An 18,992-nucleotide genomic window follows, 5' to 3' on the forward strand; every position below is an offset into this window, starting at 1 on the left:
ATGTTGAATGATTCCAAGATTACTCTGGTTTTCTTGCCAATCTAAGCAATTTTGTCGGCTGCATAGCCTACAAAGTAGCACTCATAAGCCTTCTCAGCAAACTTGGAAGTTGAAACGGCATTTGTTTGGAGTACTGTGCACAGACATCCAAACGTTCTAAAGAAGTTAACCCTTGGCTTCGTTCCATAAAATACTTCATAAGGAGTTTTGTTCAACCTTTTGTTCAGCAACACACAGTTCTGGGTAAAGCAGGCAGCATTGATGGCTTCACCCCAGAAAAACAAAGGAAGTTTTGAGTATGACAGCATTCTTCTTGCAGCTTCTACCAGTGTACGGTTTCGCCTTTCAGCCACCCATTTTGTTCAGAAGTGTAAGGGGCACTGAATTGATGAAGAATTCCCTTGTTGTGATAAAACTCATTGACAACTTTGTTGCAGAATTCTGTTCCATTGTCGCTTTTGATACACTTGATTCTTTTATCGGTTTGATTCTCCACCAAAATAATGAACCTGAGCAGAAATTGAGCTGTCTCATCCTTGTGCCCTAGAAGAAAAGTCCAACTAAAACGCGAGTAATCGTCTGTAATAACCAGATAATAGGCTTTTCGACCTATTGCGAAAGGTTGAATTGGACCGAAAAGATCCACGTGTAACGGCTGAAGAGTGGAGTTTATGGAATTGATAGTCTTAGGTCTGTGAGGAAGTTTGTGTTGTTTGCATTTGGAACAAGATAAATATTTTTCAGCACAATGAAAGGATTTTACAGGCAAACCCCTCACATGGTAACCTTTAACTAACTTATTCAAGTTCTTAGAGTTGACGTGACCCAAGCGTCGATGCCATAAGGATGAGTCGTTCTCCGAGGCCTTGTGGACCCAATATGCTAAATTTCATGACCCAAGCGACGAATATACGTGTTTAAGAGTTATTTAGGCACTAACATCCAACTCAGTCCCGTGTGGACCCAATATGCTAAATTTCACAGCCTACTAGCCCATACGACACTACACGAGTTGGATGGGTTGGTAACTCGCAAGCACAACACACCAACTATTTAATAAACGTGAATTCGCGTTGCACCGACCCGTTTGAGTAACCGACAACCAATTCAGCCCCATTATCATAAAAATTAAGTTTTCCATAGCCCGTAATACCTACCGAGGCTACACAACCTAAATTGGTTGTTAATTTCCTCAAACAACGCGCTAAACGAAACAATCAACAAACTAGACAAACGAAATCCTAGTTTTTCAATCTATCGACAGTAAGCAAGAAGCAGTCCGCATTGAGTAATTGCTTCTCATGTCCAGAATGTATGCATCATTATGCCTCGGAGTACGCATCAGAACCCACTCATCAGGGACTTTAAAACATGGTTTGAGAATTAGACACTCATTTTCTGTAAAGAGGGTTGAGAAATGCTTATCACAGATTTCGGAGACACTGAGCAGATTATGGTTGAGCTGTTCCACAAGGTTCACATCCTCGAAAGTCAGGATTCCATTTGAGACCTTGCCTTGTTTCGTTATTTCTCCTCCTACATCACCAGCAAAGGAGACATGTCCGCCGTCAAATGGTTTGACATCAAACAGCAATGACTCATCTCCAATCATTTGTCGGGTGCAGCCACTGTCCAAGTACCAAATATTGTTGGTAGGCCTTCCTGGGTGACCCTACACATATGAACAGCTAGTTAGTAGCGGGGTCTCGAGACGTGTTTGTCTCGGGAAAGTTAAACAGAAAATCACCAAGTTTAATTTTATAATTCTTAAAAATGTAATCTTTTGGTGAGTCGGACTCTGAAGAGCAATCCTCGAGGAACTTGAGTTATGATTTCCTCGGTTTTGGAAAGGTTTTCTGGATTGCCTTCGTTTTGGTTTAGTCTTAACCACAAAATATTCGGGATTTTTCTTGCTGAAAACCTTTGAAGGGTTCTTGGGCTTTTCAGCTTTCGAACCCTTTGCTAACCTTTTTCTTTCTCTTTGGGTTATCCAAAAAGGTTTCTTTGCGTTTTCAACCTTTTTAGGTTTGAAATCCGTCTCACTGGTAGTGAAGTGAGTTTGGTTAGGCATTTTCTTAGGTTTAGAAGCCGTTTTAGAAAATGTCTGACCAAACTTACTGTTTAAATCTCTCTGTTGTCTGTGCCAGTTCTTGCAATGTCTCGCAAGATGAGAAGGATTTCCACAGACGAAACAACATTTTCTTTGGTTGTTTTTATAGACCTCTTGTTCACTAAAGTATGTGTGATTTGACATGTAAGTTGATGTGGGTGGGTTAACTTGTCTGTAATTTCTATTTAATCTATGCTCATGATAATCTGAAAACTGATCATGAAAGTAATTTGAATGCCTAGGTTTCTAGCGTGAGTAGTAGTAGTCACTATCAGACTGATTATAATGTTGAGGATTTTTGTTGCTGTTTGTATTTTGAGAAAATGAGGTTTTCTTAGGTGGCACGTATTTACAAAAAGTGCTTGGTTTTTCATTTTCAAAATTTGATATTTGGTTTCTTAAATCCTCAACATGATGACTAGTTGATGAGCATCTAGGACCATTCTGTCCATCAACCTTGTCTTCAATTGTTTCATCATAAACTGTTTCACAATCAGAATCAGAAGAAAAACATTCCTTTTCATTTGAATCATTTTCACAACTTTCATTAGACAAAGTTTCGCAAAATACAAAGTTTGATTCAGACTCCAAACTTCCTAACATTGATCCACAAATTTTATTACAAACTGGATTGTTAATGGATTTGTTTAGATCCACACTAGATTCAAAACGTGGTCCTAAATCTTCATTTTGCTTACAACCCAAGTTAACTTTCCCACATTCACCACTGTTTACATCACCTGCTTCATAAGACATATTGATGTTAAATTTATCAGATGGTAGGACTGGAGCATCAGTTTCTGAAACCGGATGAACAAATTTCACTGGTTTTTGTATTCTACCAACCCCGTATGACATTTCTTCCTCGGGAGAAGTATTATAGAGCTGAAGTGGGGTAGGCTGGTATAATTATCATTTAGAGGTGGAGGTACAGCAGTATAATTATACCCTAGCCCAGCCTTCAACTTTGTACTTCTCTGGGCTCCAATAAGATAATCTAACTTCTCTGATGATGTTTCAAATCTTTTGACTATCTTTTCTTGTTTCCTTTTATCAGAAGCCTCAAGTTTCAGATTTTCAATTTCAACTTTTAACTTGGAAACTATGTTTTTATAGTAAATTACTTCTTGTTCAGTTTGAAAAATCTTAAGTCTTAGATTTGCTACATCATCACGATGAGTTTCAATCTTCTCAATGTAAATCTTATCAGCCTTTACATATTCAGTGTTTAATTCCCTAAGTTTTGAAATTTCTTTCGAAACCTCATTATGATTGTGTCTATAAAAAGTAACCTTGTTAATACATGCTTGAGAGCGAATATTGTTGTATACCTCATCGCCATGTGTTTCATGAGAACCTGCAGCCGAAGATGAAGACGCTTCATTGTTTGAAAAAAAAGCCATTCCTGCCATGTTGAGAGGATTCTTCAGCTCCTGAAATTGGTCATCCCAATCCATGCCGATATGGACCTCTGCTTAAGAGACAAGGGCTCTTGAGTTTGAACTTGAGTTGCCCTTGTGTGGATGATTCCCAAATCTTGGAACTGAAGTGTTGGGTTTTTGTGCCATGTGCTTTTTCCCAGTTGACTTGCTATTTTCTTCATCAGACACTTCCGTCACCCGAATGCCACTTGCTGGTTTTGGAGGATTTGTGCACTCTCTTGAAAAGTGACCCAGTTCATTACAATTGTAACACCTCAGCTTCTCTTTGTCAAACCCGATTCTTTTCTTGTCAGAGTCATTGAAACTATCCCTTCCGTACTTCTTCATAAAGTCCGTTGCCCTGTGAACTGCCAGTGCCATCTGATATTTGATATCTATTTTCTTTAGATCTTTCTTGTTGATATCTTTCAGATCACCTTGTTCGAATTTTAGTGGCAACAGCTTTCCTTGTAACAATTCTTCATGACTTGAAAGAAAAGCGTGAACAAGTGCAACGTTGGAGTCATTCAATAAAGGAAGTGCTTCACAGTAGCTGGAACTTTGACTTTGCTGTGTTTTTGAAGAGGAAGTGATTCCATGGGCTTTCAAGGCTTGTTCAACTGCACTATCAACAACCTTTTGAAATGAACTTGAACCAGATGACACAGACTGATTACCAGTTGAGATAAATGTTGTCTTCTGTGGAGGCACAACTGAAGAATACTTTGGAGTTTTTACAGGATACATGTTTTGCTGGGATTTGCTTATGAAAGCAGTAGGCATTGTAGTTCCAGCATTCATCCCAGCTTAGTTCAGAGAACTCAAATGGTTGTTCATCCTCATTTGCTCGTCCATTTCAAATGACTTGATGGTAGAAATCAAATCAGTATTTGGAATAGCGTTCAAGTTTGTAGTTCTCTTGATTGTCACAGTGTTGGTACTCCAAGTATAAGGCAAAGAGTTCACTAACTTGTGGTTGACTTCAGAATTCATGATGTTAACATCAGCAGCTCTGATTCTCACTAACAGCTTTTCAAACCTTTTTATTAAGTCCCCCACACTTTCACCTTGACGATAGTTGAACATGTTAAACTCTTCCTTCAACCGGGCCTTCTTATTTTCCCTTATCTCAGCATTTCCTTCAATTTTCTCAACCAATGCATCCCACAAACCTTTGGCAGTTGTATGTTCATGAAGAGTCTCAGTAATTTCATTGGAGAGACAGACAGTCAGAGTGAGATATGCTTTCTTATCTTGTTCTAACAAAGTCCTATCATTTTGATCATAACTTTCCACAGGCTTTGGTTGTTCCCTATTTGGAGTGACTATCATGGGAACATGAGGACCTACTTCAAAACACCTCATCAATTCAGAGTCTGTCAAAGCAATAAAGTTCATGAACCTCCATATGAAATCAACAAAGTTGTCATCTAATGTCATAAATTTTGGAGGTTTTGTGGTGGTTCCCGCTTGATTCTCAAGCAACAAGTACCCTTTCAATAACTCAGAATCGGTATTGGACATGGTTCCAACAGTTTCAAACACCAAAAGTCTTCAAACAGATGAGATTTTCACAAAACAGAACAAATAATTCGCAAAGTACGCGAATAGAAAATAGTTTCAAACAATTCGCCCACTATGCGAAGCGAATTTTTGAATGCGATGCGAATAAAAGGTTTTATTCACTTCGCATGAATTTTCTATGCGAATCTGAACGCGATGCGAATTCCTTGTTATGCGATGCGAACTTTGATGCGAAGCGAAATCCCAAGCGATGCGAATTTTGTCAGGCAAAGCGAAGTTTTCTGATGCGATGTGAACTTTTCAATACGATGCAAAGTTTCTCAAGCAATGCGAATGCGAAATTTTTTTGATTTCTAGAAGCAATCTTTTTGGGAATTCGTTCACCTAACTTGTCAGTTTAGTCAAAGGTTAGTACAACAACCCCATAGTACATGCGAATGCGAACTTTGAAACAAAATTTTTCAACAACTTTAAACACTTATTTCTTGAGTTTTAACACCTTTTAAACTTATGATTTCTACCAAGAACAGTTTCTAAGTCATTTTGTGGAACTTTGAACTCGAATCTTTTTGTGTTTTTGTGGTTTTTCTTTGCAAGAGCACTTTCTTTTCACTTTCTCAAGATCAAAACCCAAGGTTGTGATCCAAAAACCTCAACTAGTGAGCCGAAGCTCTGATACCAATTGTAGGTCCTATGACGGGGTGGATCTAACAACTACTCTTGGATCAACCAAACTCGGTGCTAGCGGAATATCACACCAAGCCACCTTTGGTCTCGGATCTTGAAGGTTATTTGCGGATGAGTGAGAGAAGGGAGTTAGAGAGAAATTAGAGAGTATGAGAACAAGTTTTGACAAAAGGCTTTTTATTCTCATGACATGCTTCCCTATTTATAGGAAGCATGCATAAGAACTTTGTTTCATATCATTATGCCCATTGGGCTTGTTTACAAGGTCTAAGGCCTTACATACAAAAAAAACATAATAAGCCCAACACGTGCCCAAACATACACAAATACATACATTCCAATACAAAAGACTTAAATAAACAAAACGAGGCCTAACAGATTTATATACCTCAATTGTTGCTTTTATTTACGATTTCATATACGAGTTGTGGATTTTGCCTCATATTATATATACTCAAAATTATGGAATTGCTCACCAACATTCGTGTTGACAAAATATATTTTATGCATTGTTACAGGTTTAACTATTGGTTGATTGACGATTGAAGACGCCATTTATTTTGAGACCGTTTAGGTTGTTAGAAAAATGAACAATTTATTTCCTTGTATTTTTGTGTGCTTTGTATGGACAAGTTGTATTACATTTGATGATTGAATGAAATGAATGGGTTAATTAAATATTGTCACTTTAATAGTGTCATTGTGTTCTTTAGCAATCCCGTCGTGCCCCGGCATGTTCCGCCGGTCAGGTTGTGACAGGTGGTGTTCCGGGCGCTATGGGACTTTTTCTCCCATCCAAAGCACTCACTATACTTTCATCAATCCAAACTAACAATTGTAACTAAAACCCGAGTAGTCAGAGTAAGAATTACTTGCTATAGTCGGCTTGTCCGAACTGATAGCTGGTACTTAAGGTAGAAGGTGGTAACTGACCGTGAATTGAATGTTGTGATTATGCCATCTTACGTTTCGCTAGTGTGACCATGATTTTAAGTATATTTTGATGGATCGTTTGTGTTGAGTAACAAGTCAAAGTTCATATATAGTTTAACTCTTTTCAAGTTAGTTAATAAAAAATCTTTTGTCTACATTTTATATTATTGTTTTTCGCATGCTCGGACATATTATTATACTATCTATTAAAGGATAAACACTGCTGCAATGCTAGGGAATGTAGGTCCAATCATGATAGCCACTAAGTTTCTCTTTTTTTATCATTTTCAAAATCTGTTTGAGAATTTATTGAATTGAAACTAGGATAAGTAACAAAATGAAAGCTGGTGGAGTGATTTTGTTGTGTTGTTGCAACCCTTAGGTTGTCAATTCAAGCCTCTTTGAGGCCTTTTTTTTGTCTTTATTTGAAAGTAATAAAAATAACACAAAAGGAAGCTGCTTTTGTGGTATTGTTTTATTGTTGAACTTGCAAGTCCCGAGTTCGAGCCTTTTTTTAGGGAATTTTTTTGTTGTTTTTTTTTGTGTGTTTTTTAAATAGAAATAGATTTTTGTATTTTTATATTTCATACTTAATCAGGAAATGAAAATGTAAGGTGGTGTGGTGTCTTGGTTTTTAATTTGTTTTAAATACGTTAATTTGATGAATTAATTTTTTGGTTTGGTTTTGATACCGTAAAGAACGTTACCGATACCAACCGAATTCGCGTCAACTTACTAAAACGACGCCCAGATGTAACCAACACAGACCTGCCAAGCACGGCCGGACGCAACACGCCGGGTAAGATCCTAGTATATAAGACTTGTAACCTAAATATTATTTTACGTTATCCAAAAATAATAAAACAAAATACAAGAAGGACACATACTAGCACGTGTAACCAGAAAACAAAGAAGAAAGCAGATAACAATCAGGTTCTTGTTCTCCAACAACATTAACAATAACATCAACAATGGCAACACAGCTTTGTTTCCTCTCAAACTACCACCACCATCGACCACCTTCATCAAAACAACGACGGCCTTCCTATTATTCTCCGGCGAAACTTGTAATCAATATCAAAAGTCAAAGTCAAAGCTCATACCTGCAAGGTTTATCAAAGAAGAAACGACGTCCGGAGAACGTTGATGGAGACTTCTTTGTCGGTTCGTTGTTTCGATGTCTTCAACTGCCAAAAAACTTTCATTTGGATTTTCGTCTTTGGATATACCGAAAGGGCATGCGTTTATCATACTCTTAGGGGCTGTTTGGTAGCCTCTTAACAGTTATTAAGAGGCTACCTCTTAATGGCTCATAACATCTGAATGGTTAAGAGTATACTTAAGTCTGAATGGTTAAGAGGCTACCTCTTAATGGTTATCTCTTAACCATTCAGACTTAAAAGCTACCTCTTAACCATTCAGATGTTATGAGCCATTAAAAGGTAGCCTTTTAATGACTGTTAAGAGGCTACCAAACAGCCCCTTAGTTATGTGTTACTTGATACTCGAGCCCGGCTTGTTTTAACTTACGAGAGCTTGAGCTAGGGTTTCGAGCGTTTTTCTAAAACTCAAGCTAGTGAGTAACTTTTTCAAGCTCTGAGCTTGTTTGCTGTATACTAGTTTGGGCCCGTCTACTATACTTGCAGTTTTTGAAAACACAATATTTAATAAATAATCGATATACAAGAAACAATAAATCTATTAAACAGTATTAATACATATTCGTTGTACAATCGTCTTTAAAACAATTTTAAAGTAAAAGATTATTATAAATATCAAATATTTGAAAAAAAAAATAGAAAGTAAATATTAAATTAATAAATTTTGAAGCATAAATTTTAAAAATGGTAAATATTATTTTACTATTATAAATTTGTTAAAAATGGTGAGGTTTAATGTGAAAGTAACAAGTGGCAAAACTTGTATCTTTTTATTAGAGAGTATAGATTAGTTAAATTATATGCTCTTTTTAATATTTTTATATATTTTAAGAAAAAACATAAACAAGATTAAGTTAAACTCGAGCTCGTGCAATACCTTAAACAAGCAAAAGTTCGGCTCGAACTCGGGTGTAACGTGTGAAATTAATGCATAGAAATCACTTAAAAAACACACAAGGCTTGTTAAAGTTGGCGAGCCTAAACGAGCTTCCCATACAAGACTCGAGTCAGGGCTCCATAACTATAAGATCTTTTTTTGTGGTTCGGGCTCGGGTCAAGGTCGAAAAATCTCGGATCTTTTCAAGCATTTTATTGATATGATCTCGGGTAACTCGTGAATGGCTCGACTCGTTTGCACTTGCACCCATGTTAGCTGTTAATTACACCAAAACTAACAAATTTACTCCTTTTATAAAATTTAGACCCAATTACAAATTTTGTCCTTTAAAAAAAGCCAAATTACGGTTCGTGTCCTTTTTTAAGTTTCCTTGCAGGCGGTATCCTTTAAACATTTTTTTCCTACACGTTATGTCCTTTACGCTAACTGGGTTAGAAAAACGCAGTTAAATACCCTCACGTGAGGCGCATGTGAGGGCATTTTTGTCTTTTCGCCTGTAATTTGTCTAATATATATTAAAATGATTCTCTCTCTCTCTCTTCCCATCTTCTCTCTCTCTCTCTCTCTCTCTCTCCACACCAACACCAACACCACCACTTCTTCTTAAATCCGGCACCATCTCCTGGAAACAAGCCGATGAGGCCATTCCGCTCCGGCGAGGAAGACGACAACACCATCTCCGGTCTTCTTCTCCGGCGAGGAAGACGGCAGCTTTCATGAAAATCATGACTAACCTGATTTTGACTTTAAGGTCAATTACATGCCTGCATAATTTTACATGAAACAAAAACCCATTAAAGCAGCCAAACAAAACAAACCCGGATCAGAAGAAAATCATCAAAATGATAGATTTTATTATTATTATTGGTTTCTAATATGAATCAATAATATTCATATTCACCATCTAATAATAATAATAATATAAACATCAGATCTACCGGAAACCAGTCATGCGACGAGCCGGAAGACCCAAGACCGTCACCGGAGATCCGATAGGACCGCCGCCGGGCGAGCCCCGGTACCGCGGCGTCCGTAAGCGTCCCTGGGGACGGTTCGCGGCGGAGATCCGTGACCCGTGGAAGAAAGCCCGTGTTTAGTTAGGTACATTTGATTCCGCCGAGGACGCCGCACGCGCCTACGACTCCGCCGCACGTGCCCTCCGCCGCACGTGCCCTCCTGGCTTGTTTCCAGGAGATGGTGCCGGATTTAAGAAGAAGTGGTGGTGTTGGTGTTGGTGTGGAGAGAGAGAGAGAGAGAGAGAGAGAGAGAGAAGATGGGAAGAGAGAGAGAGAGAATCATTTTAATATATATTAGACAAATTACAGGCGAAAAGACAAAAATGCCCTCACATGCGCCTCACGTGAGGGTATTTAACTGAGTTTTTCTAACCCAGTTAGCGTAAAGGACATAACGTGTAGGAAAAAAATGTTTAAAGGATACCGCCTGCAATGAAACTTAAAAAAGGACACGAACCGTAATTTGGCTTTTTTTAAAGGACAAAATTTGTAATTCTGTCTAAAATTTATACAACTTTCTTGTTATGAAATTTGAAAAAATCGCAATTATTACAACAAATTCCTGCCAATTTTAATGAAACTGCGTTGTTCTCAGGATTCATAATTTAATGTTTTCTAATAATACTCCTGCATACGATGATTTTTGAAACCTAGACAATACTTGCAGTGTTTATCTTCATAAGTTGAAGTTGTTATTATCTATTTATATTATAGTTATTTATGCCTAAAACGTTTAGCTTCTCTCAAATATTTGTTCTTGCTAGCAAGAAGATAACCAGTTTAATATTTTTATTTTTAATTTGCAGATCATACATGCATTGATTGTGATACCTGTCGTTGGATGGCTCCGGTAATTAAACTACCTTTCTTTAAATAGTTAACTTATGTGATTTATGACTATTCTTTAGTATAAGTTTTAGCAGTAATAAAGGATTAAAGTCTTTGATTGAAGTGTAAATAACCTATGTGACTATTCTCTAATTGAATATTATGCTGCAATGAAGTTGCTTGCTTTTGTTATGTGTTACACCTGAATAGTCTAAGAACTAAATGTGCCAAATAGTATTGGCCAGGGGGTCAAGTGTAAAGTGTTGTAATCTTGTAGCATTCAATGGAATGGTAGTTAAATGCAGTGTCGTCCTTGAGAATCGTTAAAACTTTTTGGGCTGATGGCGAGAAAAAAATGGGCTATAAGTAAAAGGCAAGGTTGCAAAAGTCGCTAGGCGGACCCTATGCATAGTTGGGTGAACTCGGAGTACTCGGAAATGGTGAATATAAAGAAAATTAATTTTTGGATATTAAATATATGTCAAATATCATAAGTATGCTAATATTTATAACAAAATAAGTGAATATCGATATAAATAAGAGAATATATATTTTTAAATACTAAATTATTTTAAAATATGCTAATCATTAACTTAAAAAAGTGATATTTTTTTATAATATTATAGAACTATGAATTGTGTTTTCTTTTTTAAGTCAAAATCGACCCAAGTTAACCGATTAGATGTGATTCTGGCTGGGGTTGATCACATTTGATCGATTCTCAGCAACTAGGCGGAGTTGAAGAAACTCTCCTCGACACCATACCTTGGAGCGAGTACTCGGCCTTGGAGACCTACTTTTACAACATTGGTAAAAGGTTTTTTTTTTTCTTTTTTTTTATTAATTAGGTTTAGACAATTTAATTTTTAAATGAGCTTATTGGGTTATTGTTCGTGTTATGCAATTTCTTTTTTATATATAAAAATGGGGTTAGATGAATTGGGTTTAAACATTAACAATTAATATTTCTTTCAAAAAGTTACATATATACAAAAAAATTTTAAAAACTTTCGGGCCTACCGAGGTGATCGATCCGGGAGCCATCACTCCCCCCCCCCCCAAATATGGTAAATGCGGTTAAGTTGTTGGTTGATGCAGCTTGGACCATGGAGACAATTCTCTTCTTTCTCTAAATCTAACTATAACACTATGCAAGTAAAAAATGTTTGTTTGCCATTGTATGTCGCATATATACTTCCGGTTTTTTATTTTTTGTTTTTTGCCACTGAATTTAAGCGACCTTCTAAGTTCTATAGTACATAAATTGGTGATGTGGCACCGGTTTCTTGATGAGGTGATGGCGTGCCACATCACCATTTTACCTGGTATGGTATGTAAACAAATGGGAATATATTATTTCTGAAGAGAAGACCATTTCAGAGATAGAAGTACTATTTTCTGAAATTTTTATATTTCAGGACATCTTCACTCGTGTCGGTGACATGTCTGCTGTATCAAAGCAGCCAAGCTGTCAAGATGAGCGCGTTAAGGCTCTTCAGGTATTCTGTCATATGATAGTCTTGAAAAGCCATTCACCGTATATTGTTATGCAAACAAAAACCAAGATTAATTAACTTACTTGCAAGCTGAGGTGGCAATGATTGTAGACAATATCATTTTTATGTTGTATTTGCAGGCATTACTTTCGTGTCCAACGAACTCAATCCGTACTGAGAAACCCGTTCATTATATTTTAGAGGTTCAAAAAACATTTCCTATACCCATTGACACCGACAGAATCCCGGTAATTTGTTTAATCTATTATTCTTCATCAATGTATTTTTGTTAAATTGCATCATGATTTATATATTGGATATAACATCCCTTTAATTTTCATTTATAACTATTCGCTTTATACGTATTCAATTACTTGGTTTCTGTTTAGTCTACATGGTTTGTCACTTTGTCTTCGACCCATTGAAATATGTTTGAAAAGTAACCAAATATGAGGATTCCTGAACTTGCTGTAATAGTAACTTTCATGGTTTGAACCATTTGGTTAAACAGAAAAAACTTGGTCAAACGGGTCAAAATTGAAGTCAAATGGTTTGAACCTCCTACGTCGTTTTATTAAAACTATTGATTTATAATAATATATATAATGTATATATTAACTGCATCAATCATCTGTAAAACTAAAAGAATGGGCAAACCAAGTGGTCAAACCGACCCGTTATAACACGGACTTAAATATGATTTTTTTTTTACCTTAATCCCTTTTGACCAAATACCCAACCTGTGTGTTTTGTTGTTTCTTACATATGGTTACCTGTTTATTGTATATTTAATGCATTAATCATTTATAAAACTAAAAACTACAGGTCAATCCAACCTGTTTAGACCTTAATCCATTTTGACCAAATGCTAAGTCAAACTAATAATTACAGCGGGTGTATCATTGTGGTTATCACTCTGATAAATCATACGGAGCAGCATCCTATCTGTTGCTTCATCCTGAAGGGAATATTCTTATTGACAGGTTATCTAACCATCCAAGTTCTTACGGATCATACGACTCTTATCGACAAGTCAATTATTATATCATAAACCCGTAATATATTGCAGCCCTCGATATACAGAAAGGCTTGCTTCCAACATTGAGAAAATGGGCGGAGCTCGATACATGTTTCTCACTCATCAGTATGATTATATGGTTCGAGTAGGCCTGTTAACGAACCGAACGTTCGGTGAACTATCGTGAACCGTTCGGTGGGAAGTTCGTTTATGTTCGTTTATTTAATAAACGAACGAACATGAACAAAAAATTTGTGTTCGTTTAATTAAACGAACGAACATGAACACCTGTTCCGTTCGTTCATTTATGTTCATGAAAATTCGTTTATGTTCGTTCATGTCTGTTTATTTATGTTCATTTATGTATTAATATTAATAGAAAATAATTAAATATTATCCTGATATGCCATCTGCTTAAAGGTTTTATATTTGTTAATTTGTGTTCATTTACGTTTGTTCATACATGTTCGTTTATCTTTATTTAGTTATGTTAGTTTAGATTTTAAACAAACGAACATAAATGTCCATTTTTAAATAAACAAACATGAACATAAATATTTGTTCGATTAAGTGTCCGTGTTCTTTTAAAGTTAAATAAACAAACACGAACATGCCCTTGTTCGTGTTCATTCGATTCGTTTACAAGCTTTCATTATTCACATTGATGAATACATCGGTCTCAATCTCTAGGCTCTGCCGATTTTATTTGTGTTCGTTTGTGTTCGTGAACCGTTCGTGAACACTTTAATTTCCTTAATAAACGAACACGAACATAAAATCTCGTTCGGTAAGTGTTCGTGAACTGTTCATGAACACATTATTTACTTAACGAATGAACATGAACAAGGCCTTGTTTGTGTTCGTTCGGTTCGTTTACAGCCCTAGGTTCGAGTACTGTTAAATGGGCTGGTCAGGTTCAGTAACAGATCAAAATTGTTAATTTATATATTACTCATCTATAAGCCCGTGTGACACACAGGTTGAAAAAATTATTTTAAAAACATATTAATAATTATAATCTAAAATTACTAAAATTATTTTTTTTTACCCCAACTTGACTCACCAAAGCAAACCTGCCAGACCCATCCAAGTACCATAAATGATTAATATAATTACCGGATCATCTACGCTTGTCATCTAAATCCCCAAAACACATATAATCAATCAGTATACACTTTCAAAAAAAAAACAACAAAAGCCCATCAAACATAATAATATATAACCTTAGAAAGCGAGAAAACTCATAGGCAATAATTAGAATGTTTCCAAAAGTTCCATAACCTCTGCTACAAAAGCCTGAATTCTAAATTGTCATATTAATATAATATAAAAAATATGTTTTGATATATATTACTATAAGAAAAAACAAAGAAAAAAAAATATATAGTTACACTGGTAATCTGTTTTTTTTTTTAATAAAATGATCGAGAAGGTTTAATGCTTAGAAACACACCGTGGGTAGTTGGGTGACTTTCTAACCGCTTCACACGTTCACTTATTAGCGACTTTTTTTGTTTAATCCATTTTATTTGTAAATGATTAAACTTAACCCAAATCGACCTCTCATAGTTAAACGAGTCGAAAATGACATCTTTATATTTATAAGCTAGTTTTGACTTGCTTGAATCAGGGATGATGTGGCAGATCATGAGAAGTGGTCAAAGAGATTGAATTGTGAAAGAGTTCTTCACTCCAGAGAGGTATGATGAATAACATTTTTCATTCCATGGTCCACAGTGGCAGATCACGAGAAGTGTTTAGCTAATAATTTTTTAATTTTAATAGAATTTGGGTCTTTTTTTTTTTTTTTAATTACCAGGTAAATGCTTCAACCAGCAATGTTGAGATGAAGTTGAACGGATGCGGACCGTGGAGTCTTAGTGATGATATCCAGCTTATACACACCCCGGGCCACACAGAAGTGAGTGCATAAGTTACCTTATTATTTCATTTTTCACCAAATTTCTAAAAGTTGATGTTTTATCTTGTATTGCGAACGGAATGACAGGGGTCAGTGTGCTTGTTTTATAAGCCGTTAAAGGTGCTTTTCACCGGAGATCATCTGGCATTGGCAATGGATGAATCTATGCTGGCTATTTCTGAGATATACAATTTTTATTCAGGTATAAAAGAGTGTTTTTTTGAATTTCATTTAGAAATTAGCCCATTAATGTTCCGCACGTGTTATATTTTGTGATCCACTGGTTTTGCTTCCGATTTGCAGTGCTGATACAGTTGGATAGTGTAGCTATGTTACTTGAGCTGGAATTTGAGTGGATATTACCAGGTTGGTTTTTTTAATTATTATTTTAATAGCTAGTTGATAATAATCCCTTTTTTTTAAAAAAAAAAAAGAAAAGAAATATGAGCGTTTTAAGGAAATAGCGCAATTTTTGAAAATGATTGCCTAAATCATGTTATTTCAATAGTCATAGTTTAGATAGGAGAAAGTAGGTCAAATGGTTAAACAGGTCAAACAACTCGGGTAAGTGTGTTTTTCTAAATAATTTTATTCAGAAGTTAAGAATACTATTGGAATAATATAGTTTTAAATGCGCATATATAAAAAGTTTGACCAAAATTGTTTATATGTGAATCCGACTTGAATTGGCCCGTACCAAATTACTTGTTTTCTATCTGTGACCAGCCCGACACTGCCATTTTGCGACCTCTAAAGTTAGTCGAACTGATTAGTATTATTCGCAGGCCATGGACGAAGAGTTGCATTCAAGGATGTTGAAGAAAAAAACGCCCGCTTAAAAGCTTTCCTGACTGCCAAGCAGCATTCCCATGTTTACTAGTTGGATCATACATAAATACTAAGTAGCTAGTAGCGCATATGATATGGTAATGACATGACTTTTGTGTGTAAGTACACGTGTGTCCTAAATGTATGCTACCAGTAAAACGTTGGAAAAGACAATGCTATGACTATAAATGTACGGTACTTCCAAAAACATTGGAAAAGACAATACTATGACTATATGTTATGGACCCTGTATTTAGTTTCGAACTTGAGATATATTAAGGAGCCATAATGTTAAGTAGGTGTCATATGTAAAAGATGACATGTTGGGTGAAGATGAAAATACGATGCTACAAAATGGTGAAATAAAGAACACATCAACTATACTTCATACAATTTTTTGAATGATTATTTGGATTACCGACCAGCGTCTAGTGACTTTTACAATATTACTTTTACTAGTCCCTGGAATTTTGAAGGATTCTCGAGGAAACCCATAGCCTGAATAGTCAACTAACCATAACGATATCTTTACCGCATTTTATGTAACAACACTAATCTTTACTAGCTTTGCTAGATGTAGGGAGTGCACAAAACCAAAACTAAAAAGAAGTCTCGAAATCAAAAAATCCAAACCATGTTGGAATCCGAAGGTTCAATTTGAGTTTACTAAAATCTATTTTTGTTCAGTTTTGCGTTTTTTGAAAAACCGACCCGGACCAAAAATACTATTTTGTTGAATCTAACTTGGATTTTGTTTCATTTCAAGCATTAATCGAATATTTTAAACGTTAACACTAAGACCATTCCCAATTGATTCCGTAAATTTTTATGAGAGTATTTTGTAAATTATAGAATAGGGTTAAGAGTGGTTGTGAGTGAACGAGAGAGAAAATCTAGTAATTTTTTGTAAGTTTTGAGAAACATTTGTTTGCCCTTATTTATTTAATATTCGTTGAAATTGGTTGCGAGTATAGCATAGAGAAACTATAAGAATAAATGCATAAAAAAATATTATTTAATTGAAAAGAGATAGCAATGCAATGCATTTTAGTGTAATTATAGGATGAAGTATGAATCAGGTTGGGAACGCTCTAACCTTACCAAATCATAGTATCGCACCACGCACCCCTCTAGATAGCCTGATGTTGTGGCACGCCATTCCAATGTAAAGAAAGAAAGAAGAAAAAAAGCGAGGGTCCGTTTTGTCACACACATAACACCCACTTCTGACCTCATTATTATTATTCTTATTTTTCATTGAGATCTTTACATATTTCTCCTTTGCTAAACACCATAAATTACATATTTCCCCAATCAACGAAATCAAATTACATATTTCCCCTTTCCCTTGCAAATTACTCAAGTACCCTTACTTAATTAAAATACAAACTTATATTAATAATTATAAAGTTAACCCACATCATGTCATCATCTATCATCTTCTCCAACATACTCACTTCTGGGTAGCTTGATTTTCCAACGACTTTCCAATCACTTGGCACACCCTAATTCTCATCTCCTACCCCATCAACGTCATCTCATCTGAATTCCGCTGTCTCACTCTATATAACCCCACCTTGGTTTAAAAAAGCGTGAGGCGAACAAAAGCGAAGAGGTCCTCATCCGAGGCGAAAAGCGCAAAAGCGAACGCTTTTTGAATACGAGGCGACCGTATTTTAAAAAATATGTAATTATTTATAAGCAACATATTATAAACAAACCACATCATAATATATATTAAATGTCTGAAACATCAACATACATATATATATATCCCAAAATTCCAAACGTAGTGTAGTATAATTTTTCGAGTACCACATTACTCACCCAAAATATCAAAGTAGCAATAAAAACAAGTTTATCGAGTACCAAAGTACTCATAAGTGTTTCCAAAAGAGCACTACTCAAAAGTGTTTCAACTTTCAAAAGCTTATTGCCAAATATGAAAAATCCATAAATGACTAATTATAAAGGTTAAGTTGAAAATGAGTTAACTGGTCGCTTTTTGTATATAAAGCATTCGCCTCCTCGCTTTTTCGCCCCGCACAAAAGCGCAAAAAACGTTTGCTTTTTTAACAGGCTTTGCCTTGGGTAGGCAAAAGCGTTGAGGTGTTTGCCTTAAGTCGCTTCTCGCCTCACCTCGCCTCGAGTGCGCTTTTTAAAACCAAGAACCCCACAGACGACATCTATTACTGTGCCTCGCTCAGATATGAAAAACATGAGTTTTGATGGTGGTGGTCACCAGAGATGGATTGAGCAAACCTGGTAAAACGAAACTGTGGTTAAACTTGCAAATCATTTGAACTTGAGTATGTGATTAGAAACTTGTTTGTTATACGATAGAATCAAGGCTAAATGCCTAAAATTCATTTTGGGGGGGGGGGGGGGGGGGGAGTAAAGTAAATAACGAAGAAGAAAAAACAGAAGAAAAAACAGATTTGTGGTTCACAAAAATTGGTGTCATTCTTCTTTCATATAAGGGGTAAAATTGTCCATTACTTTGTTAATTTTAGTAAAATAGATATACATGTTACATGTAATATATGTGTTTAAGATTGGGGAAATATGTAATTAATTTTTATAGGTTATAAAAATATGTTATAAAAATATGTATAAAAATATGACCCCTTTTTTAAGTTTAAATGGGATGGGTGGATGCCGATCAAGTGTAATGTGTTGGCGTGGCGAGCGGAGCAAGATAGGACTCCTACTAAAATTGCTTTAGATAAACGAGGGATGGGTCTTACCGAGGAAAGTTGTCCGTTTTGTGAATTGCATCAGGAATCCGCTAATCATATTTTCACAGGTTGTATTTTTGCAGCTGAGATATGGGATAGGATTGCCGTGTGGTGCCGTTTTGATCCTATTTTCGTGTTTGAAGTTCGGGATATTCTTGTGTTAGCGAAAGGTTTAAAAAAGCCGAAACTCGACAAAAGGGTGGCTCATTGTATAGTGGTTACGGCCTTATGGAGTATGTGGAATGCAAGAAATGAGAAGATTTTTCAAGATAAAGAGGCCAAAGCTTACGAGGTGGTGTCCAAGATTAAATCTTGTTCGTATTCTTGGATTCGAAATAGGTCTAGATTTAAATCTATAGAATGGAGTGATTGATGTAATATCCTTTTGGGTTGATGTAACTTGGTTTTCCTTGC

The 18,992-nt window shown here is 35.8% G+C and overlaps 2 protein-coding genes across 2 annotated transcripts; both read left to right on the forward strand.

Moving 5' to 3' along the window:
* Nucleotides 1-7,693: 7,693 nt before the first annotated feature.
* Nucleotides 7,694-15,940, forward strand: LOC143555548 (uncharacterized). Its single transcript, XM_077045082.1, has 11 exons — nt 7,694-7,839; nt 10,556-10,599; nt 11,996-12,076; nt 12,214-12,321; nt 12,965-13,056; nt 13,143-13,217; nt 14,722-14,791; nt 14,911-15,012; nt 15,100-15,214; nt 15,316-15,378; nt 15,798-15,940. The coding sequence occupies exons 2-11, from the start codon at nt 10,591-10,593 to the stop codon at nt 15,890-15,892; spliced, it is 810 nt and encodes a 269-aa protein (XP_076901197.1). The 5' UTR covers nt 7,694-7,839; nt 10,556-10,590; the 3' UTR covers nt 15,893-15,940.
* A 2,555-nt stretch (nt 15,941-18,495) lies between these two features.
* Nucleotides 18,496-18,951, forward strand: LOC143555547 (uncharacterized). The gene has a single exon (XM_077045080.1). The coding sequence runs from the start codon at nt 18,496-18,498 to the stop codon at nt 18,949-18,951; it is 456 nt and encodes a 151-aa protein (XP_076901195.1).
* Nucleotides 18,952-18,992: the final 41 nt, after the last annotated feature.

This window comes from Bidens hawaiensis, unplaced genomic scaffold (assembly GCF_021521415.1).
Source record: "Bidens hawaiensis isolate Kalapana, Puna unplaced genomic scaffold, B.hawaiensis_p1.1 tig00018141_1, whole genome shotgun sequence".
Classification (NCBI taxonomy): domain Eukaryota; kingdom Viridiplantae; phylum Streptophyta; class Magnoliopsida; order Asterales; family Asteraceae; genus Bidens; species Bidens hawaiensis.

Excerpts from the sequence above, each read along its gene's own strand:
- LOC143555547 (XM_077045080.1), top strand. The coding sequence starts at position 18,496 with ATGCCGATCAAGTGTAATGTGTTGGCGTGGCGAGCGGAGCAAGATAGG.
- LOC143555548 (XM_077045082.1), top strand. Across the intron at positions 13,057-13,142 it reads GGGAATATTCTTATTGACAG|CCCTCGATATACAGAAAGGC; the intron begins GTTATCTAACCA and ends AATATATTGCAG. Across the intron at positions 13,218-14,721 it reads TACATGTTTCTCACTCATCA|GGATGATGTGGCAGATCATG; the intron begins GTATGATTATAT and ends TGCTTGAATCAG.